At 46.6% G+C, this 22,632-nt stretch overlaps 1 protein-coding gene across 3 annotated transcripts in view; it reads left to right on the top strand.

Moving 5' to 3' along the window:
• The window catches only part of HNF1B (HNF1 homeobox B), a 108,276-nt gene that overhangs the window by 17,868 nt on the left and 67,776 nt on the right, over positions 1–22,632 (top strand). For all 3 annotated transcript variants that reach the window (XR_014174736.1, XM_081945439.1, XM_081945440.1), the window contains exon 2: positions 20,386–20,585. Coding sequence is in view for 2 of the 3 variants with exons in the window: in XM_081945439.1 (XP_081801565.1) it covers positions 20,386–20,585 (200 nt within the window). In the remaining variant the exon portion in view is untranslated. The remainder of the gene's footprint in view (positions 1–20,385; positions 20,586–22,632) is intronic.

Genomic DNA, 22,632 nt, shown 5'->3' on the forward strand with positions numbered 1-22,632 from the left:
TCCTCTTCACTCCCCAAAAGCTCTTCTCCTTACCGGAACTTAGCGGGAGCCGTGTAAAAGGGATGGGAGGAAATATATATTATTATTATATATTATTATTTCATGAAGAGATGTGAGGCTCTGCCTCCCCTGCCTCCCCTGACCGCACGTCCCTGTAGTGCCCCATTCAAGGAAAATGCAACCATGATGTTACCAGATGTTAATGTAAAGTGTACATGGGGCCTCTGGTAAGAGTGGAGTACTTAAAATAAAGGGGAGCAGCATATGGTCTTCAAAAGATAGTAACAGAAAAAACAGAATTGGAAGGGACCTTGGAAGTCTTCTAGTCTGACTCCTGCTCAATCAGGAAACCCTATATTAGTGATGGTGAAACTTTTTCCCCCTCGGGTGCCAAAAGTGTGCCATTGCGCACTATCGCGCACGTGCCAACGCCCGTGATTAAACGCCCCCCATTGTGCCCAGATGCGCATGTGCGCATGACCCCTCCTGCTGCCCCCCCGCAGGGGAGGGTTCCTGCCTGTTCTAACCTCTTCTATAGAAGAGGTTCCACAAATCTACTGTGCCGTTTAGAAACGGTTCCAGCTCCCTCCCCCCGCCTGTCCGCACCACGCTGGCCCCGCCCACCGCTCGCTGATTGGCTGGCTCACCAATTGCCCCACCCGCCTCTAAGAGTCCTATCTAAACATTAAAGTCTTAAAGCTGTCAAGTTTGAACACCCCTGGGGTTTTTTCCCTAGAGGGTTAGGGGTGCAAGGGTCTTGTAACTTGACAGTCTTAAGACTTGCGTGCTTCAAATGCCAGAGTTTCTGAGCCAACATTTTGGTTGCTAAGCAAGAGCGTTGTTAAGTGAGTTTCACCACATTTTACAAGTTGGCCACGCCCACCCAGTCACATGACCGACAAGCTACTCCCACTCAGTCACATGGCTGGCAAGCCACTCCCACCCAGTCACACGGTTGGCAAGCCACTCCCACAAAGCAGGCCACACTTTTTCGCTTTTTTAGAGGTTCTAAAAAAATTTGAAACCCACCACTCCCCACTCCCCCCTACATGGCTTTCTTGGAGCCTGGGAAGGGTGAAAACAGCCTCCTCTGCTCCCCCCAGAGGCCGAAAACAGTATGTTTCCCGACTTCAGGTGGGCCTGTTTTTCGCCCTCCCCAGGCTCCAGAGCCTTTCCTGGAGCCTGGGGAAGACGAAAACAGCCTCCTCCTGCTTCCCCCCCCCCTCAAACCTGAAAATCAGCTGGTCAGTGCATGCACGCACGCTGGAGCTGACAGGGCAATGCCTCGCTTGCCCTCAGATATGGCTCCGTGTGCCACCTGTGGCATGGGTGCCATAGGTTTGCCATCACGGCCCTATATCACTCTAGACAAATGGCTATCCATTCTCTTCTTAAAAACCTCCAACAACATCTGGAGGCAAGCAGTTCCACAGGTTAATTGTTCTGTCAGGAAATTCCTCCTTGGTTCTCAGTTGCTTCTCTCCTTGATTAGTTTCCACCCATTGCTTCTTGTCCTGCCCTCAGGTGCCTTGGAGACTAGCTTGACCTCTTCCTCTTCTTTGTGGCAACCCTTGAGATATTGGAAGACTGCTATCATGTCTCCTTTTCTTCACTAGCTTGTCACCCGGAAATTGTGGGTGCTCCCATCACTGAAGGTTTTCAAAAATAGTCCAGACAACCATTCGACCAGGATGGTATAAGTCCTTCTGCCTTGAGCAGGGGGTTGGACTAGAAGACCTCGGAGGATGCTTCCAACCCTCATCCATTCTATGGTCTAAAACTAATGCGATTTTAAAACCATAACTAAGCTCCGGCCTTAAAAGGCCTAAGCAAAGGAACACCAAACTTTCCCTTAGTGATTTATGAGGGAGATTCCCTATGCTGGTTATTCATTAGTCCTACTGATAAAATGTCTTCCCTTGAAGTTTAATATCTGCCTTTATTTATATAGCTGGGTGTTGATCAAATGAATGAAGGATATTTGTGCCAACTTGAAGCATGTATTTGCATACAAATTGTTTAAATTGTTGCTGGCTGGTTCGCATCCGCTTGTTCCATCCATTATTTTTTTTGAGCATCTATTTGTCTGCTATAACTTTGTTGCTTGTATCCTTATGATTTATATTGATTGTTTCCTAATATGATTTGATTGCTTATTTGTACCTTATGACTATCATTAAGTGTTGTACCTTATGATTCGTGAGGAAGGTATCTTTTCTTTTATCTACACTGAGAGCATCTACACCAGACAAATTCCTTATGTGTCCAATCACATTTGGCCAATAAAGAATTCTATTCTATTCTATTCTTTTAAAAAAAGTTACCGTTCATACAGGACCTTCCAGTTAATTTCATTTTCCTCTCGAAGGAAAAATACTTACGCCAAGGGGGAAAAAAGTGTATCTTGCCTTTTTACATACAGTGAGAGCATATGCACCAAAGATAAATTCCTTGTGTGTCCAATCACACTTGGCCAATAAAGAATTCTATTCTATTCTATTCTATTCTATTCTATTCTATTCTATTCTATTCTATTCTATTCTATTCTATTCTCTCGTCCCTTCCCTTCTCTCCTCTCCTCTCTCTCCTCTCTCTTCTCTTCTCCATTCTATTCTATTCTCTTGAAGAGATTGGACTGCCATTTGTCTGAAATGGTATAGGGTTTCCTGCTTGAGCAGGGGGTTGGACTAGAAGACCTCCAAGGTCCCTTCCAACTCTGTTATTCTGTTTGCATGTCCTACGTGACAAGGCCTAGCTACATTCTGCAAAGAATACTCACCACACACGATCAACTTTTCAAATAGGTCCCACCCAGTGGTGGGTTCCTACCAATTTGGACCCGCTTGGCCGAACGGTATGGCAGCCTGGGTCGCTGGTACCAGCAGCGACCCAGGCCTGCCATGCCCCCGAACCAGTTCCCTGGTCTCTTCTGCCTTCGCCAGCATATTTCTGTGTGTGCGCAGAACAGTTTTCAGTCAACTGCGCATGCGCAGCAAGGCGCCTCAGACGCACACATGAAGGAAGCAAGCAAGTGGAGCGCCCACAAAACGCCCTCTCAACAAACTGGTAGAAAAGCGGTTAGGAACCCACTACTGGTCCCTCCAGATCAAAAGCGGCTGCAAGGTCTCTTTTTTTTTATTAGGTTGCGCAAAATGAGCCTAAAATGTGATGTTGTAGACTGTTTTGTGATTTTAATCACAAATGGAGGCCTTACACATTGTCCTTAATCAAAGCTACGTTGATCAAAAGGACGGCATGTGAATCCAGGGTAAATAAACAGACATTAGGAACAACAAGAGAGAATGCTTGCCCACAAAACTTAATCTATTTATCTAGTCGGTTTACAGCAGTTTAGCCAAGATTTCTGCTCCATTTTTTAAAACTATAAAAAAGATGTGGAGACTCTAGAAAAAGTGCAGAGAACAGCAACCAAGATGATTATGGGACTGGAGGCTAAAACATAAGACAAACGTTTGCAGGAACTGGGCATAGCTAGTCTAGTGAAGAGAAAGACCAGGGGAGACAGGAGAGCGGTCTTCCAATATTTGAGCGGCTGCCACAAAGAGGAGGGGGTCAAGCCATTTTCCAAGGCAACCTGGCACCTGGAGGCCAGACAAGGAATAATGGATGGAAACAGATCAAGAAGAGATTCAACCTAGAAATAAGGAGAAAATTTCTGAACAACCCATGGAACAGAAGTTGCCTTCAGAAGTTGTGGGAGCTTCATCACAGGAGGCCTTCAAGAAGAGACTGGACTGCCATCTGTCAGAAGTTGGGCAGGGGGGTTGGTTAAATGACCCACAAGGCCCCTTCCAACTCTGTTAATCTGTATTCTGTAAAAAAAAAATCATAGCAGGGGAAAAAAAGGACTACTGATATTAAATTAAGCCAGGGAAACTGTTGAGTACTGAGGAGCCTGGCCAGCAGAGGGCGTTCGAAGGAAGCCCTCTGATTGGCCAAGGCGCGCGCTCCAGCCGGCGGGAAAATTCAAGGGTTCCTATTGGTTCTACCGGCTGACAGCTGTAAGTATAAATAGCTGTCAGCCGGCTCGCGTTTTGTCCGTTGTCAGTTAGCCTGTTCCTTAATAAAACTACGTTGAACTGACCGCTGCCTCAGTCTCCTCACTACGGATCCAACACTGGCGACGAAGGTGGGATACACGGACCCCTTCATCGTGCCACCAATGGCTACCTCCGCCGCTTTTTCGCCTTTCAGGCCAGAGGCTGAGGCTTGGGAAGCGTTTCTAGAGAGGTTTGACTGCTTCCTCATAGCCCATGACCTCATTAATCTCTCTCAGGAGAGAAAACGCGGCATCTTCCTAAACTACTGCGGCGCGGAGATGTTCGCCACTGCTAGGGCTCTCGCTGCCCCAGAACCAGCAAATTCGCTGCCGTGGGAAGACCTGATGGCTCGCCTCAAACACCACTACGAGCCCGCGCCATCTCGTTTCGCCCGGCGACAGTACTTCCGACGGTGTATACAAAAAGAAGGCCAAACCATTGCACAGTACGTCGCTGCCCTGCGGGCTGAGGCGAGTCTGTGCGAGTTCAGCGATCTAGAAGAGGCACTGCTGGAGCAGTTCATCTATGGCCTCCGCGACGTAAAATTACATCGCCGCATCCTCGCACGGCCAGAACTAACACTAAAAATCGCGGTCGATGATGCCAGAGCCTATGAGATGGCTGACCAATCCACCCCGGATTTCAGCCACCTCAGCCAGCACTCTCATGCTGCCTTTGGACCGCCTTCCTCGTACTCGGGTTCCACCGCCTCATACGCGCAATCCTCAGCATCTACCTTCCAGAATGAGGTCGATCAAGCCGTCGACCGCCTACAGTCACTCGCCACAAAGGACGGACGTCAATGCCTGAGTTGTGGCGGCCGCCACCAACGATCTCAATGTCGCTTCCGTCAGTCGCTTTGCCACAACTGCGGCCGAAAAGGCCACCTGGCCGCCGTCTGCCGCTCCGCGCCTCCTGACAGAAGGTCCCCGCACCAACCTCCTCACAATTCCCGTACTCCAGCCAATTTACCTGGCCGTCGCCAAAATTCCCTCACCGTTGGCGACCCGGCCACTGCTTTTCCTGAATGGCTGGTGGACTCGGCCTCCTCCTCTGCGGAGGGCCGAGGTAAGCTGTACCTCCCGATAACCTTAGAGGGGGTGACAACTTCAATGGAGGTGGACACGGGCTCAGCTAGGTCTATCATGTCCTGGGACACACTTCACTATTTGCTACCTAGAATCCGGCGCTCAAGCCTATTTCCCCCAGACTGTCGACTACGAGACTATCAGGGAAACTCCATTGAATTGCTGGGTTGTGGCAAATTTAATGTTAACTATGGTTCCCGCCACGCCAGGCTTCCACTCCTCATAGTAAAAAACCCTCTATCCTCTTTGCTGGGCCTAGATTGGTTTAGGGCACTAGGGCTCTCTATAGCGGGGGTACATTCCTTACTTCCCTCTCCTCTTCCCTCTTCTAATTCTCTCTCTTCTCTCCTAACTGAATTCGCTGACGTTTTCAGCCCCTCCCTGGGTTGCTATACAGGTTCCCCCATTTTCCTGAACCTCGACCCTTCTATAGCCCCCATACGTTTGAAGGCTCGCCGTCTGCCGCTGGCTCTTAAAGCCAAGGTAGACGCGGAGCTAGATAAGCTTCTCCGCCAAGGCATATTGGAACCCGTGGATTTTTCTCCATGGGAAACACCAATAGTGGTTCCCCTTAAGTCCGACGGATCCGTGAGGATCTGCGCGGACTTTAAATCCACATTAAATAAAGCCCTGCAAGCGCACCCCTATCCTGTGCCCGTGGTGCAGCATGTTCTGCACACACTAGGCAATGGGCGCATTTTCGCTAAATTAGACCTCGCGCAGGCGTATCAGCAGCTGCCCGTTGACGAGGCCACCGCGCTTGCGCAAACCATAGTTACCCACCGCGGGGCTTTCAAATGTCGAAGGCTGCAATTCGGAGTCAGCGTGGCCCCGGGAATTTTCCAAGGATTAATGGAGCGCCTGCTCCATGCCATTCCCGGGGTCACCCCGTACTTCGATGATGTCTTGATTGCAGCCCCCGACACTGCGAGCCTCGTTCAGACGCTGCGCGTTGTCCTACAGCGTTTCCGCGCTGCGGGACTCCACTTAAAGCCCGAAAAATGCCAACTGGGGGTTTCTGCTGTAACCTTCCTAGGTTACCGCATCGATGCCGCGGGCATCCACCCAGATCCACATAAACTTAACGCCATCTTAGCTGCCCCCCCACCCCAATCTAAAGCAGAGCTACAAGCTTTCCTGGGGCTTCTGAATTTTTATGCTTCTTTCATTCCCCACAAAGCCTCCCTAGCCGAACCCCTTCACCGCCTCTTGGACTCCAAAGTCCCTTGGAGCTGGAGCAGCCGCGAAGCGCAGGCGCTCGCGGCTGTCAAACAATCCCTCACTACTCCTCCAGTCCTCGCCCAGTATGACGAGTCCCTTCCGCTAACTTTAGTTTGTGACGCCTCTCCTTTTGGGGTGGGCGCTGTTCTTAGCCATTCCTTTCCTGATGGCTTGGAGCGTCCCATAGCGTTTTACTCCCGCACCTTATCAAGGCCTGAGCGCAATTACAGCCAGCTTGATAAGGAGGCGCTGGCTGCCGTTGCGGGAGTAAAGCGCTTCCACCACTACCTATACGGACGTCACTTCTCCCTCATTACGGATCACAAGCCCCTTCTAGGTATCATTGCCGGGGATCGCCCCACTCCTCCCATCCTCTCCCCGCGCATGTTAAGGTGGCTTGAATTCCTCTCTGCCTACTCCTATACTCTTGCCTATCGCCCTGGCGGCCACATAGCCCACGCAGACGCTTTAAGCCGCTGCCCCTTGCCAGTGCCCATTCTTGACCCGGCTCCTACGGTTCAAGTATCCCTAATTGATGACTTGTCCCTTCCTATGTCCGTCTCGGACATAGCTGCGGCATCTGCAACCGACCCTGTCATTATCCGAGTTATGGCCGCCGTAACTCGAGGATGGGCGGCTTCCTCTACGGACCCCCTCCTCCTGCCGTTTTTCCGCCGCCGTTGCGAGCTTTCAGTGATGCAGGATTGCCTCCTCTGGGGCTCCCGCGTCGTTATTCCCTCGTCCTTGCGCGCCTCTGTGCTGTCTCGCCTCCATGACGGCCACCCAGGCATTGTCCGAATGAAGGCCCTTGGCCGCGGATATGTCTGGTGGCCGTCTATGGATGCGGACATCGCTTCCTACGTTCAAGGTTGTTCTGCCTGCCAGCGAGTGCAGGCTGCCCCCCCCACTGCACCTCCCCGCGAGTGGGAACAACCTTTGGGCCCATGGAGTCGATTGCACGTAGACTTCATGGGTCTCCTTGATGGCCATTCCTTCCTAGTTGTGGTAGATGCATGGTCCAAATGGGTTGAGCTATTCCCCATGACCTCTACCACCTCCGCGGCCACTATCCGCGTTCTCAATTCCCTTTTTACAACCCATGGGCTGCCCGATGTTATCGTTTCCGATAACGGGCCCCAATTCGCCTCCTCCGAATTCTTTTCTTTTCTCACCTCCCTGGGCATCCGCCATGCCCCAATATCACCATATCACCCGGCCAGCAATGGCCTGGCGGAACGTGCGGTCCGTTCTGCAAAAGATGCTTTTGCCCGTATGGCAGCACTACCCTGGCCAGACCGCATTCACACGTATCTCCGTACCCAACACACCACCCCTTGTTCCTCCACGGGCAAAGCCCCCTCTGAGCTACTCATGGGTCGCCGCCTCAGGTCTACTTTAGACCGCCTGCATCCCCTCTGTTCTTCCCCCCCCTTTCACCCTTCCACCTCCCCGAGATCCTTTCTAGTGGGGGAGGAAGTTTTCGCCCGGAATTATGCGGGGGAACCCAAATGGGTGCCTGGAAAGATCTCAGATGTAACAGGGCCCTGCTCTTACAGGGTCCTCCTCAACGATGGGAGATCTTGGAGGCGCCATGTAGACCTGTTGCGGCGACGACCGGCAGAAGTCCCCGGAATTGCAGCCAGCGGACAGAAACAGCCAGGCCCTAACAACGTCGCCTGCCGGCCCAACAGCACAAAAAACTCTAGCTCCGAGTCGGCGCAGGTTGCTCCCGGTGCGTTTGGTTCATTACCTGTTCTGACGCATCCATCTCCTAGGGTTGGGCCTGTCGCGGCCGCTCCTCCGGGGCCTCGTCACACGGGCGGGGCCGACACTCCGTCCACCTCGAATGCCACACCAGCTATGCCAAGGCGTTCCCAGCGCGTGCGCAGACGACCAAGATATTTGGAAGATTACGCATGCGCAATCCGGGGGAAAGGGGTGTTGAGTACTGAGGAGCCTGGCCAGCAGAGGGCGTTCGAAGGAAGCCCTCTGATTGGCCAAGGCGCGCGCTCCAGCCGGCGGGAAAATTCAAGGGTTCCTATTGGTTCTACCGGCTGACAGCTGTAAGTATAAATAGCTGTCAGCCGGCTCGCGTTTTGTCCGTTGTCAGTTAGCCTGTTCCTTAATAAAACTACGTTGAACTGACCGCTGCCTCAGTCTCCTCACTACGGATCCAACAGAAACAAAGAAAGGAACGATGCTTGCTGCACTCTGAGCTCGATGGTTTTCTTGCAGGCGTTCCATTACCCAACTAGGTAACATCATCAGTGCTAGTATTAGAAACAAAGCTTGGAATAAGCAGGAAGAGGGTTTTTTGTATACCAAGAGAGGAAGTTTGATTCGGTTTAGCCATTTGTTACAAATTCCTGAGTTTAGGATTCTTTTATTCTAAGTGATCTTGTTTTCTGGAGGTATTTCTGCTAGTCTTCAGCAAAGTAGGATAAGTTATAGCAAAACTTACTCCAGAGCAAAAGTATTGTAAAAAAATTCCTCTTTTACATGTCCGCATTATGACGCTCAAGTATTTTCAGCCCTTATAAAAACCACATCTTGTTTTGTTCTTGTCAGCAAAAAAGAAAGAAAAGCCAGCCCATCAGGTGCGTTTTTCTCCTGTCATTGTTATTAATATTTGTTGCAACTGGTTATCTTTTTGTATGCCACCCAGATTTATGTCTGTGAGATAAAATAAAATGCAATTTATTAAATAAAAATTTGGGGATATGTATCCCCAAAAGGAGGGGAAAATAGTATTTGAATTTGGGAGAATGGTACCCTAACTGCTGCAGATTAGAGGTTGCCACAAAGAAGAGGGAGACAAGCTATTCTCCAAAGCACCTGAGGGTAGAACAAGAAGCAATGGGTGGAAACTAATCAAGGAGAGAAGCAACTTAGAACTGAGGAGAAATTTCCTGACAGCGGGAACAATTAACCAGTGGAACAGCTTGCCTCCAGAAGTTGTGAATGCCCCAACACTGGAAGTCTTTAAGAAGATGTTGGATAGCCATTTGTCTGAAATGGTATAGGGTTTCCTGCCTAAACAAGAGGTTGGACTAGAAGACCTCCAATGTTCCTTCTGTTATTCTATTCAACTTTGGAGTAAAGGGAAAAATAAGTCTCATTGCCATCTACAAGGATGTACTTTGGATACTAGTGAGATGAGTGGAACATACATTCAATCAATCAATCAATCAATGCTAAGAACCTATTTTTAAATTTTCCCTGCTTATTTTTTAAATCAGCAGTCACCTAGGTGACTGTTGTTCTAGGGTGGTCCCTAGAACAAGAAAAATATGGTGGTCCGCAGAAAAATTATTTGCATTTTTAATATTGCACTAAATCAGGGGTCCTCAAACTACGGCCCCTGGGATGGATACGTGCAATGAACGTTTGTGTTGCTGCAGAGAGTCTCCCATTTTGGGTTTTTTTTGTGTGGGTTGGAGGGGGGGCAGAAATTCTGATTTGGGGTCTGCTTTGGCCTCCTGGTGAGGAGCTTTGGGCGAAGGCTGGAGGGAAGTACCGCTGGTGGCGAAGAGCCGGAGGGCCTCGTTCCAGTGGGACTGCATCATGGCCTGGAACTGACTGACCATCTCAGCCCAGTGAGCCTCCAGGCGCCAGTACCTGGCCTTGCACCTGGCCTTGCACTCCTGCAGGTCTTCCCTCTGCTTGGAAAGCCTATGCTCGTAGTCCTCAGTGAGGTGCTTTTGCTGAGCCTCCTTCTCGATCAGGTCCGATTTGAACTGAGCTGTTTTGCCAACTCTTTCTCATGGTGGCTGCTTAGCTCCAACAACGGCTTCCTTTTGGGGCCCTAAGGAGCCTGAGCGGGCAGGCAAGGAGTGACTGGGAGGGGAGGGGCAAGTAGAGCCTGGCAAGACGCCCCTCGACGTGAGTGACATCGAGTTGGTCCTGCCCACCTAGTCACATGACCACCTAACCACACCCACCCAGCCAGTCATTAGGCAGATGATATTAGTGGTCCATGGGATTTAAAATTATTAATTTAGTTGCCCCTGAGGTCCGAAAGATTGGTGATCCCTGCTTTAAATGCTTTTTCCATGCTGCTGGGTGATTGTGTCTTTTTGTACTGCAAGAGTCCGGCATCTCGTTCCAGGGTACATTTAGCAGTTTGCTTTAATTTGTTTAGAGTGACTTTCCCCTTTCTTTTGTTGAATTCATTGCAGGACAAGTTAGATTGTAAATAAAGAGATGCAACCTTTAACTCGATGGTGAGGAGAGAGGAAGAGAAGACAAAAAGGGGTGAAATTTAACCAGAAAGGGGTAAAATTTCACTTATCCAGGTGGGATCTGGTGGCAATTTTTCAGGCTACAGGTAGTCCTTGACGTACAACCACAATTGAGCCCAAAATTTCTGTGGCTAAATGAGATATGTGTTAAGCAAAGTTTTGCCCCATTCTACGACCTTTCTTGCCGCAATTGCTAAGTCAATCACTGCAGTTGTTAAGTTAGTAACACAGTTGTTGAGTGAATCTGGCTTTCCCATCGACTTTGCTGGTCAGAAGGTCACGCATGACCTTCCGAAGGGCATTGCAACCGTCGTAAATATGAGTCAGTTGCCAAGCATCTAAATTTGGATCACGGGACCATGCAATGGTCATAAGTCTGAAAAATGGTCCTAAGTTCCTTGTTTCAGTGTTGTTACAATTTGAATGGTCAAATTATAATAGTGGTATATAATTTGACCATTAAGATGAAGACTTACCTGTAACACACTTCGTTATAAGGTCGAAACTTTTGTGAATCTTTAGTCCTCTCTTACTTGACAAGTTCAGCCAGTGCTCATTTTTCGGAGAGGCAGGTTGCAGTCCAAAGTTTCTCTCCTGTGCAAATATAAATTATGGCCCCGTAAGAGACTTTGCTCTCAGCTTGCTTTAAGAGAGACTGTTACACTAACAGAAGAAGTTTGTGTGTGTCATTATATACCTCAGGCAGAGGATAAAAGAAATGAATTTCTAGTCTGGTTGTGCCTCTAGATGAGATGGACGGCACATAAATCTAATAAACAAATAATAAATAAATAAATTTCCATATCCGAAAAGATATGTCTGTCATAAAAAGATATAAAAAGATAGAGTCTGTCATCTGCACCTCTATAACTGTCTGGTTTGGCTCTGCAACCAAACAAGAGAGACACAGACTTCAGAGGATAATTAGATCTGCAGAAAAAACAATGGCTACCAACCTGCCTTCCATTGAGGACCTATATGCTGCACGAGTCAAAAAGAGGGCTGTGAAAATATCTACAAACCCCTTACATCCTGGACATAAATTGTTTCAACTCCTACCCTCAAAATGACGCTATAGAGCACTGCACTCCAAGACAACTAGACACAAGGGCAGCTTTTTCCTCGAATGCCATCACTCTGCTAAACAACTAATTCCCACAACACTGTCAAATTATTTATGATAGTTGCAGTGACCGGGGGTCATGTGATCACTTGAAGCCAGATTCACTTAACAACCATGTTCATGTAACAATAAAATGGGACAAAGCTCACTTAATGTTTCACTAACGACGGAGATTTTGGGCTCAATTGTGGTCGTAAGTCGAGGACTACCTGTACTAAACATGGTTGGTTTGTTAACTACATGTGGGATGCGTGAAAGAGTTGGCGGTTTTTAGCACGTTGTATCAGCACAGCCTCTTGGGTTGGTTTGAATTTAACATTTTATCTGACTCTTGAGAATGGGCGAATTGTAAGAGTTCAGCCACGCCCCTTATTTCTCCACCCCTTGCCTATTATTTATTTGTCTGCTATTATTAATAACATACCCAGACTGCTCAGGTGTGGCTCAGAAGAATATCCAAGCCAAAAAAGTTTCTTAAAATAGACTGGCAGGAGGATAAAAGGGTTGGTTGGTTTCCAGTTTTATTCCAGGTATGTAAAACAACACTGCCTAGAACGGGGTGTCAAACTTGATTTCATTGAGGGCCACATCAGAGTTGTGTTTTGACCTTGGGGGGGGCAGGGGGGGCATGGCCAGCTTGACGTCACTCCTGTCGGGGGCGCCTGTGCTTCTGCCAGCGAAAACAGGCTTCCGAGCTCCATTTTCGGCTGCCATGGCTTCCTGCAACCCTCTGCCAGTGAAAACGTTTTCACTGGCAGAGGGTTGCAGGAGGCCGTGGCAGCTGAAAACTGAACTCGGGAACCAGTTTTCGCTGGCAGAAACACCGCAGGCGGGTCCTTTGCCCAGCAGGCCAGATCGAAATACCCCACAGGCCAGATCCAGCCCCTGGGCCTTGAGTTTGACACCCGTGCCTAGAATCTGTTTTCTATTTCTAAACTAACATTCCTGCCACTGCCACTCTAAATCCGGAAACTGTTTCTTGTCCTGTTTCAGGGATTTTGCAAAAGCTGCAATAAACAGCCTTTTGGGTGGAACAGTTTCAACCAGTAGTACAAGGACCTGCTTGTATTTATTTTGAAAAAAACAAACAAACAAACCCCGATTGAATGTGATATCCCAATGTTGTTCCTGTTTCCTAGTACTGTCGCTCGGTGAACATGTTTTCACAGAATTCTATTTACGCGTCGCGGAATCATTGGTGTAAAATGCACACGCTGCGTGCATCAGACTATTATTATAAGTGATGGTTATTCAGGGATACAGGGAGTCCTTGATTTAGGACTACAATTCAGCCCAAAATTTATGTCGTTAAGCGAGACATTTGTTCAGTGAATATTTTACAACCTTTCCCGCCGCAGTTGTTAAGTGAATTGCTGCTTTTATTAAGTTAGCAACATGAAGTGAATCTGTCTTCCCCATTGACTTTGCTCGTCAGAAGGTTGATCACATGACCCCGGGACACTACGACCGTCGTAAATATGAACCAGCTGCCAAGCATCCTAATTTTGATCATGTGACCATGGAATGGCTGTAAATGTGAGAAAAGGTCATTAGTCACTTTTTTTCAGTGCCTTTGTAACTTCAGTCACTAAATGAAGTGTTGTAGGTTGAAGACTACCTATATTGGATCAAACTTTTTGGGACAGTCTTTTGCCTTCAAAGCAATTAGTCAGATATCTTTCAGAGGTTTTAGGTTATCAATTAGTTTAATTTCATTTGCAAAGTGCCCAACTCCCAATGGCTCTGGGAGGTTTACAAATAGTTCTTTAACTCTTACTCAGAGGAAAACTCAGAGGAAACCAGAAGATGTCTATCTTCATGAATTAAATGGATTATACGGCATATTGCTGGCATCAAGATTAACTTTATTTTAGGTACGTTTGCTTAGAAGTCAATCCCACTGACTTCAGAAAGGGACTATATATAGGAATTGCATGTTCTGCCTGCAAAGATCATTTGAAGTTCCACTGAAAGACTATTGCATGGGAGGATCTTTCTTTCTTTCTTTCTTTCTTTCTTTCTTTCTTTCTTTCTTTCTTTCTTTCTTTCTTCCTTCCTTCCTTCCTTCCTTCCTTCCTTCCATCTTTCTTTTTCTTCCTTCCCTCCCTTTCTCCCTCTTTCTTTCTCTCTTTTCTTTCTTTCTCTTCCTTCCTTCCATCCCTCCCTAGCTCCCTCCTTTTTTCCTTCCTTCTTTCCTTTTTTTCTTTTTTCTTCCTTCCTTCCATTCTTAATTCCTTCCTTCCTCTTTCTTTCTTTCTTTCTTTTTTTCTTCGTTCCCTCCATCCTTCCTTTTCTCCTTCCTCTTTCTTTCTTTCTTTTCCTTCCTTCCTTCCCCTTCCATTCTTCCTTCCTTTTTTCTTCCTTCCATCTCTCTCTCTCCCTCTCCCTCTCCCTCCCTCCCTCCCTCCCTCTCTCTCTCTCTCTCTCTCTCTCCCTCTCTCTCTCCCTCCCTTCCCCTCCCCTCCCCTCCCGGGAATTCTGGGAGTTGAAGTCCACAAGTCTTAAAGTTGCCAAGGTTAGAGACCCCTGCTGTACCACCGGTCAGAACCTGATGGCAGAACACAGAAGCGAATTTCTTTTTTCCTAGATGCATGTGAGTTATGGGAAAACGGGATGGTGAGAGCAGGCAGGTGAAGGGGGCGTCCGTGTGGGGCCTTTGTGTGTGTACAGAGAGATACAGATTAGATTGTTTGTTTTCACTGGAGAACGGGGTTTTATAATCCAAGGGAATAAATTCTTGGCATACTTCTTGCAGGATGTTAACTGAGTTTTATTTACCCACTCCGGTGCTGAGGATGGTTAAATGGACAGGGGAAGAGGGGATCAGGTAAACGTCCAAACCAAAGGGACATTTTTGAACAAACGGTTGTCTGTTTTGTGCAAGCAAGTAAGCAAGCAAGCACGTGTTTCAGTGACTCAGCAAACATCAAACTTTGATCCAGGATCCTGAGTACAAGTAGTCCTCGACTTGCGACCACAATTGAGCAAAGGTTTTCTGTTGATAAGTGAGACAGGTGTTAAGTGAGTTTTGCCCTGTTTTACGACCTTTCTTCCTGTAAACAATTTTTATCGAGTTACATAAAGTATTGTAAAATACAAAAGACAAAAGTGAATAGAAGAGCAGTGAGGTGTGAGGGGAAAGGGGAAAGATAGGGGAAAAAAGAAAGAAAAGAAGCGTTGACTTCCGACTCTCTGTGTTACTGTAAAATAAGGCATTAACATCAAATCACAACTTCTTGCTTTTCCATAATTGTATGAACAGGTCATTTCTATAAAGATCTATCAGTCTAATCTGTAAAAGCCAAAACCAGAGTTTCATTCTTTGCCACATCAAGCATGAAGTTCAGAAGCGGTTTCCACGTGGAAACAAAAGTACTTATTTTCTTTTCCTTGATCTGTTTTACGACCTTTCTTGACCCAGGTGTTAAATGAACAGGTCATTTCTATAAAGATCTATCAGTCTAATCCGTAAAAGCCAAAGCCAGAGTTTCATTCTTTGCCACATCAAGCATGAAGTTCAGAAGCGGTTTCCACGTGGAAACAAAAGTACTTATTTTCTTTTCCTTGATCTGTTTTACGACCTTTCTTGATCCAGGTGTTAAATGAACAGGTCATTTCTATAAAGATCTATCAGTCTAATCCGTAAAAGCCAAAGCCAGAGTTTCATTCTTTGCCACATCAAGCATGAAGTTCAGAAGCGGTTTCCACGTGGAAACAAAAGTACTTATTTTCTTTTCCTTGATTTGTTTTACGACCTTTCTTGACCCAGGTGTTAAGTGAACAGGTCATTTCTATAAAGATCTAACAGTCTAATCCGTAAAAGCCAAAGCCAGAGTTTCATTCTTTGCCACATCAAGCATGAAGTTCAGAAGCGGTTTCCATGTGGAAACAAAAGTACTTACAGTATGTACTTTTCCTTGATCTGTTTTACGACCTTTCTTGACCCAGGTGTTAAGTGAATCATTGCAGTTGTTCATTTAGTGACACCACCCCCCCCCCCAGGATGTTACAACCATCATAAATGTGAGACGGCTGCCAAGTGGCTGAATTCTGATCACGTAACCATGGGAATGCTGCAATGGTCTTAAGTGTGAAAAACAGTCCTCAGTCACTTGTTGTCGTAACTTTGAACCGTTGTAAGTTGAGGACTACCTGTATGCAAGAAAGGCAACCGCTGAATTTTTTAAAAAGGCACCACACTGGCCACAACACAAGGTTGTGTCACAAGGTTGACCTTGGTTTTATGCCCAGAGGTGACCTGGCCTGTCATTGCTTCCCATCTCTCCTCCCTGCCCACACATTGCTTAGTGAGGGGCAGACCTACAAATAGGGAACTACAGGAGCAACACAAGAATGTCGTACCTCTATCAGTGACTAATACATTCATTGTGACAGGAGATTTTGTTTGCTTGTTTTCAGGAGACGGAGTGGGAGGTGACAAATGATGCCAAGGGGTTAATTGAGTTAATTCTTATATGACAAGACAGATATTGGGAGCAAATAAGTATGAGTTGCTGCCTCTTATTTAACTAAGAACAATGCTTAGAAAATTTGGGAGATAGATGAAAGAAGATAGATAGACAGACAAATGATAGATAGATAAATAAATAAAACTAATTATCTACCTTAATACAAAATTAACTAAAATTAAATTTAATTAAACATAGATCTAAAATCATATATCCATGTAGCACTATAATTGATACAAAATGTAATATCCAAATGACTTTGAAATAGGACATTGCACGAAGCTCTAATTTGATGAGCCAAGGGAAACCAGTACCATCAAATGAATTCTGGGTTTGCTTTCTCTTTTAGTGCCCCAAATTTGTAGCTTATACATTTAATCTTCCTGGATTCCATCACTGATGGATTATGCACCATCAAAGGGGCTGGACTAGAAGACCTCCAAGGTCCCTTCCAGTTCTATTATGATTCTGATTCAACAAGTTGGTATCAACTCTTAGCAGCTATTAATAGAGCTAGCTCCTAAATCAAGTAGTACTGTACTCGTAGTAAAAGTAAGATCTAGATCTTTGTAGATTTGAGTAGATCTAACAGATGTAAGAAAGGCTAAGCGCCAAAGAATTTGAACTAAGGTGCTGGAGAAGACTCCTGTGAGTCCCTTGGACTGCAAGGCCATCCAACCGGTCAGTCCTAGAGGAGATCAACCCTGACTGCTCTTTGGAAGGCCAGATCCTGAAGAGGAAACTCAAAGACTTTGGCCACCTAATGAGAAGGAAGGACTCCCTGGAGAAGAGCCTCATGCTGGGAAAGATGGAGGGCAAAAGAAGAAGGGGACGACAGAGAATGAGGTGGCTGGATGGAGTCACTGAAGCAGTAGGTGGGAGCTTCAATGGACTCCAGAGGATGGTAGAGGACAGGAAGGCCTGGAGGAACGTTGTCTATGGGGTTGCGATGGGTCAGACACGACTTCGCAATGAACAACATAGTAATAGTAAGATCTAGATCTTTGTAGATTTGAGTAGATCTAATAGATGTAAATTTAGTAGACTAGCAGATTTAGTAGATCTAAGCATACCTAGATTTTGCCCATGAACTTCCACCATGCAGATCATCTTCTACAACTGGGACCATAATTTCTGCTGTAAGTGATTGCAATCGGACCTGATTTTACAGCAATTTATATTGTGATAGTTAGGCAAATAACATGGTTGCCAGCAAATCCAGCTTCTCACATAGATGGGGGGGGGGGGCTTGCTCGAAACCAGGGGGAAAAAAACCAGGTTGCAAAGTGCAATCATGTGACCACAGGATACTACAAGCAGTCATAAAATGGGAAAGGGCTGCCAATTCTCCGAATTGCAATCACATGATTGTGTGTGGTGTGTGTAGGTGGATTTTAAGTGCAAGTACAGGTTGGAAGCCAGTTTTTCCAAGGCCCTCATAACTTTTAAGAGTCGGTTTATTCTCCAAAGCACCTGCAGGCAGGACAAGCTACAATGGACGGAAACTTATTAAAGAGAGATCCAATCTGGAACGAAGGTGGAATTTCCCGACAGTAAGAACAATGAATCAAAGAAACGGCTTGCCTCCTGAAGTTGTGAGTCACTTTGCAGGAAAAAATGGGACCACAGTTGGTCCCCTGCCATGAGCAGAGGTTAGATTAGAGCAGGGGTCTCCAACCTTGGCAATTTTAAGACTTGTGGACTTCAACTCCCAGAATTCCTCAGCCAGCTCAGAGGAACATACAATAATATAACATATAACCAGAGGTAGGTTCCTACCAGTTCAGCCCGGTTCTGATGAACTGATAGTGGTTTGGCGGCCTGGGTCACTAGAACCAGCAGCGATCCAGGACTGCCACACCCCCGAACCAGTTTTCCGGGCAACCATCTTCTGCGCATAGCAATTTTTATTGCACTGTGCATGCACGCACAGGGCGCGCCCATGAGCGAACCGGCAGTAGTGACTGCCAGAACCCACCCCTGCATATAACATACACTATATTGCCAAAAGTATTCGCTCACCTGCCTTTACTTGCATATGAACTTATTGCAAGTGACATCCCATTCCTAATCCATATTCAATATGACGTCGGTCCACTCTTTGCAGCTATAACAGCTTCAACTCTTCGGGGAAGGCTGTCCACAAGGTTTAGGAGCGTGTTGATGGGAATTTTTGACCATTCTTCCAGAAGCACATTTGAGAGGTCACGCACTGATGTTGGACGGGTTTACGTGGCTACCACTTCGTGGCTGAGTTGCTGTCGTTCCCAAACACTTCCACGTTCTTATAATACAGCTGACAGTTGACTGTGGAATATTTGGGAGCGAGGACATTTCACGACTGGATTTGTTGCCCAGGTGGCATCCTACCACAGTTCCACGCTGGAATTCGGCCCCCTTTCACAAATGTTTGTCAAAACAGTCTGCATGCCTAGGTACTTGATTTTATACCCCTGTGGCCACGGAAGTGATTGGAACACCTGGTTCTGATTATTTGGGTGGGTGAGCGAATACTTTTGGCAATATAGTGTATAACAGCAACCAGGATGATTAGGGGACTGGAGGCTAAAACGTATAATGAATGGTTGCAGGAACTGGGCATAGCTAGTCTAGTGAAGAGAAGGACCAGGGGAGACATGATAGCAATCTTCCAATATCTGAGGGCTGGCACAGAAAGGAGAGGGTCAAGCTATTTTCCAAAAGCACCTGAAGGCCAGACAAGGAATAATGGATGGAAACTGACCAAGGAGAGATTCAACCTAGAAATAAGGAGGAACTTTCTGACAGTGAGAACAATCAACCTATGGAACAACTTGTACATAAATGGCGAAGAGGTGGAGAGGGTTGGTAGTTTTAAATTTCTGGGCATTTATATCTCAGAGGACCTCTCATGGACCATGAATGCTAACATGCTTGTGAAGAAGGCACGGAAGAGGCTGTACTTCCTGAGAAGGCTAAGGAAGATAAATCTATCTCAACATCTACTTCTGTCCTACTATCGCAGCACTATTGAGAGTGTCCTGACATACGGCATTCTTGCATGATATGGGATCAGCTCTGCAGCGGATAAAAAAGCTCTACAGAGAATCATTAAAACTGCCCAGAATATCACCGGGCTCCAGCTACCAGCCCTGGATGACATTTTCGCATCTCGCTGTTTGAGGAAGTTGCATAACGTCCTCAGAGACTCTTCCCATCCTGCTTATAATCTTTTTAGACTGTTGCCTTCTGGCAGAAGACACAGAACAATTAAAACTCAGACCACACGTCTTCTGAATACCGTATTTTTCGGGGTATAAGACGCAAAAGAGTATAAGACGCACCAAGGTTTTGAAGAGGCAATTTTTTTTAAAAAAAGGTTTTGCACTCTGCAAACCTCCCCGTTTTTTTAAAAAAGGGCATGAATAGCTCTTAGGAGACTTGTAGAGTGTTGGGGGGGAGCAAAAAACAGCCTATTTTCACGGAAAAAAGGACATTAGGAAGCTTATAGAGTGCTCCTGGGGGCTGGGGGGGGGGACAAAATTGAGCAACAAACGGCATGTTTTCTGCTCATTTCTGCCCTCCCCAGCCCCCAGGAGCTCTCTGAAAGCCTCCTAAAGGCTCTGCATGGCCATTTTGGTGAAGGGTGTGGGGTTTCAGGAGGCAAAAAACACTGTATTCAGTGTATAAGACGCACCCAGATTTTCAGCCTCTTTTTTGAGGGGAAAAGGTGCGTCTTGTACTCCGAAAAATACGGTCGCTTTTATCCCAGAGCTATAATTGCACTCAACAATCAACTAAAGGGCCACCATCAGTGAGCTATTGTACAGCACTGCTTGGTCTGTTGTGTGGATGTTTGGGTGGTTTAGAAGCGGGGAATTTTTTGGGTGGGGTGTTTGGGGATTGTTATGTGTGTTGGGCCAGGTCTCTGGGTGTTATGTGAATTTCGTTGTATGTGTATACTGTGTATATACGTACAATGACAATAAAGTAAAGTAAAATAAACTTGCCCTCGGAAGTTGTGGGAGCTTCATCACTGGAGGCTTTCAAGAAGAGACTGGACTGTCATCTGTCAGAAATGGCGGAGAGGCTCGTGCTTGAGCAGGGGGTTGGACTAGATGACCTGCAAGGTCCCTTCCAACTCTCTTCCTCCCACATCTCCCACGGACTCAACACTAACTGGAGTCTTTCCTTTCCTTTTAGTGAAGACCCTTGGCGAGCCGCAAAGATGATCAAGGGTTACATGCAGCAGCACAACATCCCCCAAAGGGAGGTGGTGGATGTCACAGGACTGAATCAGTCGCACCTTTCTCAACATCTCAACAAGGGGACCCCGATGAAAACGCAGAAGCGGGCAGCGCTCTATACGTGGTATGTCCGGAAACAGAGAGAGATCCTCCGGCGTAAGTAATACTATGGCTTGAGAGGTTGGGATGGATGTTTGAACAGGTAGCCGAAGTACGTGACGGTCACCATCGAGGCCAACATTTCTGCTGTGAAGGGAGACATTTGTTCAGTGAGCTTTGCCCCGTTTTGCAGCTTTCCCGGCCACCGTCGTTAAATGAATCCCTGCAGTTGATAAGTTAGCCACCGGGTTGTTAAGCAAACCTGGCTTCCCCGTTGGCTTTCTTTGTCCCAAAAAGGGGATCCCATGATCCTGGGACACATCATAAGTATTATATACCACTTTATAATGCCTTGGTAAGGCCACCCTTGGAATACGGCACTCAGTTTTGGTCGCCACGATGTACAAAAGATGTGGAGACTCTAGAAAGAGTGCAGAGAAGCGCAACAAAGATGATTAGGGGACTGGAGGCTAAAACATGAAGAACCGTTGCAGGAACTGGGTATGTCTAGTTTAATGAAAAGAAGGACTAGGGGAGACAGGATAGCACTCTTCCAATATCTCAGGGGTTGCCACAAAGAAGAGGGAGTCAAACTATTCTCCAAAGCACCTGAGGGCAGAACAAGAAGCAATGGGCGGAAACTAATCAAGGAGAGAAGCAACCTAGAACTAAGAACAGTGAGAACAATTACGTAATCAGTGGAATGATTTGCCTCCAGAAGTTGTGAATGCTCCAACACTGGAAGTCTTTAAGATAATGTTGGATAGCCGTTTGTCTGAAGTGGCGTAGGGTTTCCTGCCCAGGTAGGGGGTTGGACTAGAAGACCTCCAAGGTCCCTTCCAACTCTGCTATTGTATTGTATTGTATTGCCAAGTCCCTGAATTTTGATCACGTGAGCATGGGGAAGAAGGCTGAAAAATGGATGTTGCCAAGCCAGACAGTTGCTAAAGGAGCTTTGCCCCGCTTTATGACTTTTCTGGCCATGATTGTTCAGTGGATCGCTGCGGTTGTTAAGTTAATAACATGGTTTTTAGGTGAATCTGGCTTCCCCATGGAGTTTGCTTGTCGGAAGGTCGCAAAAGGGGATCACATGTGTCCCCCCCAGGACACTGCGACTGTCATAAATATGAACCAGTTGTCAAGCAGCTGTATCTGGATCACGTGACCATGGGGTTACTGCAAGGGTCGTAAGTGTGAAAAATGGTCATAAGTGAGGTTTTCCAGTGCCATTGTAACTTGCAATGGTCGCTAAACAAACTGTTGGAAGTCTAGGCTTACCTGTACATCAAACTGAGTCAATTCTTGCAACTTAGAATAGAATAGAGTAGCAGAGTTGGAAGGGACCTTGGAGGTCTTCTAGTCCAACCCCCTGCCTAGGCAGGAAACCTTATACTGTTTCCAACAAATGGCTATCCAACATCTTTAAAACTTCCAGTGTTGGGGCATTCACAACTTCTGGAGGCAACTTCTGTTCCACTGATTAATTGTTCTAACTGTCAGGAAATTTCTCCTCAGTTCTAAGTTGCTTCTCTCCTTGCTTAGTTTCCACCCATTGCTTCTTGTCCTGCCCTCAGGTGCCTTGGAGAATAGTTTGACTCCCTCTTCTTTGTGGCAACCCCTGAGATATTGGAAGACTGCTATCATGTCTCCCCTAGTCCTTCTTTTCATTCCACTAGACATATCCAGTTCCTGCAACCGTTCTTCATATGTTTTAGCCTCCAGTCTCCTCATCATCTTTCTAATTCTTCTCTGCTCTCTTTCTAGAGTCTCCACATCTTTTTTACTTCGTGGAGACCAAAACCTAGAAATTGCTTATCTTTGGAAGGTGTCGCTTTCTCTCTATTCTTTTTCCTATTTTCCTAACTTTGAAGAACAGTAGTAGAAAGAAGGAGATTTCCTTCTCCTTAGAAATGTGTCTCCCCATTAAGGAGAAACTTGAATAGGCTATTGTGTCAAATGCAGCCAGCTCTCCCTGGGGAAAACAATGCAGTTAGGACAAAGTGATCCAATGAGCTGGCCACAGTCTTGCACATCCAAAGATAAACTTGTTGACTTTTTTTTTTATGGTGTGGGATTTAAGCGAAGTGTGAGATACCACAAGGTG

This window comes from Natrix helvetica (genome assembly GCF_964273705.1).
Source record: "Natrix helvetica genome assembly, chromosome: 2".
Lineage (NCBI taxonomy): Eukaryota > Metazoa > Chordata > Lepidosauria > Squamata > Natricidae > Natrix > Natrix helvetica.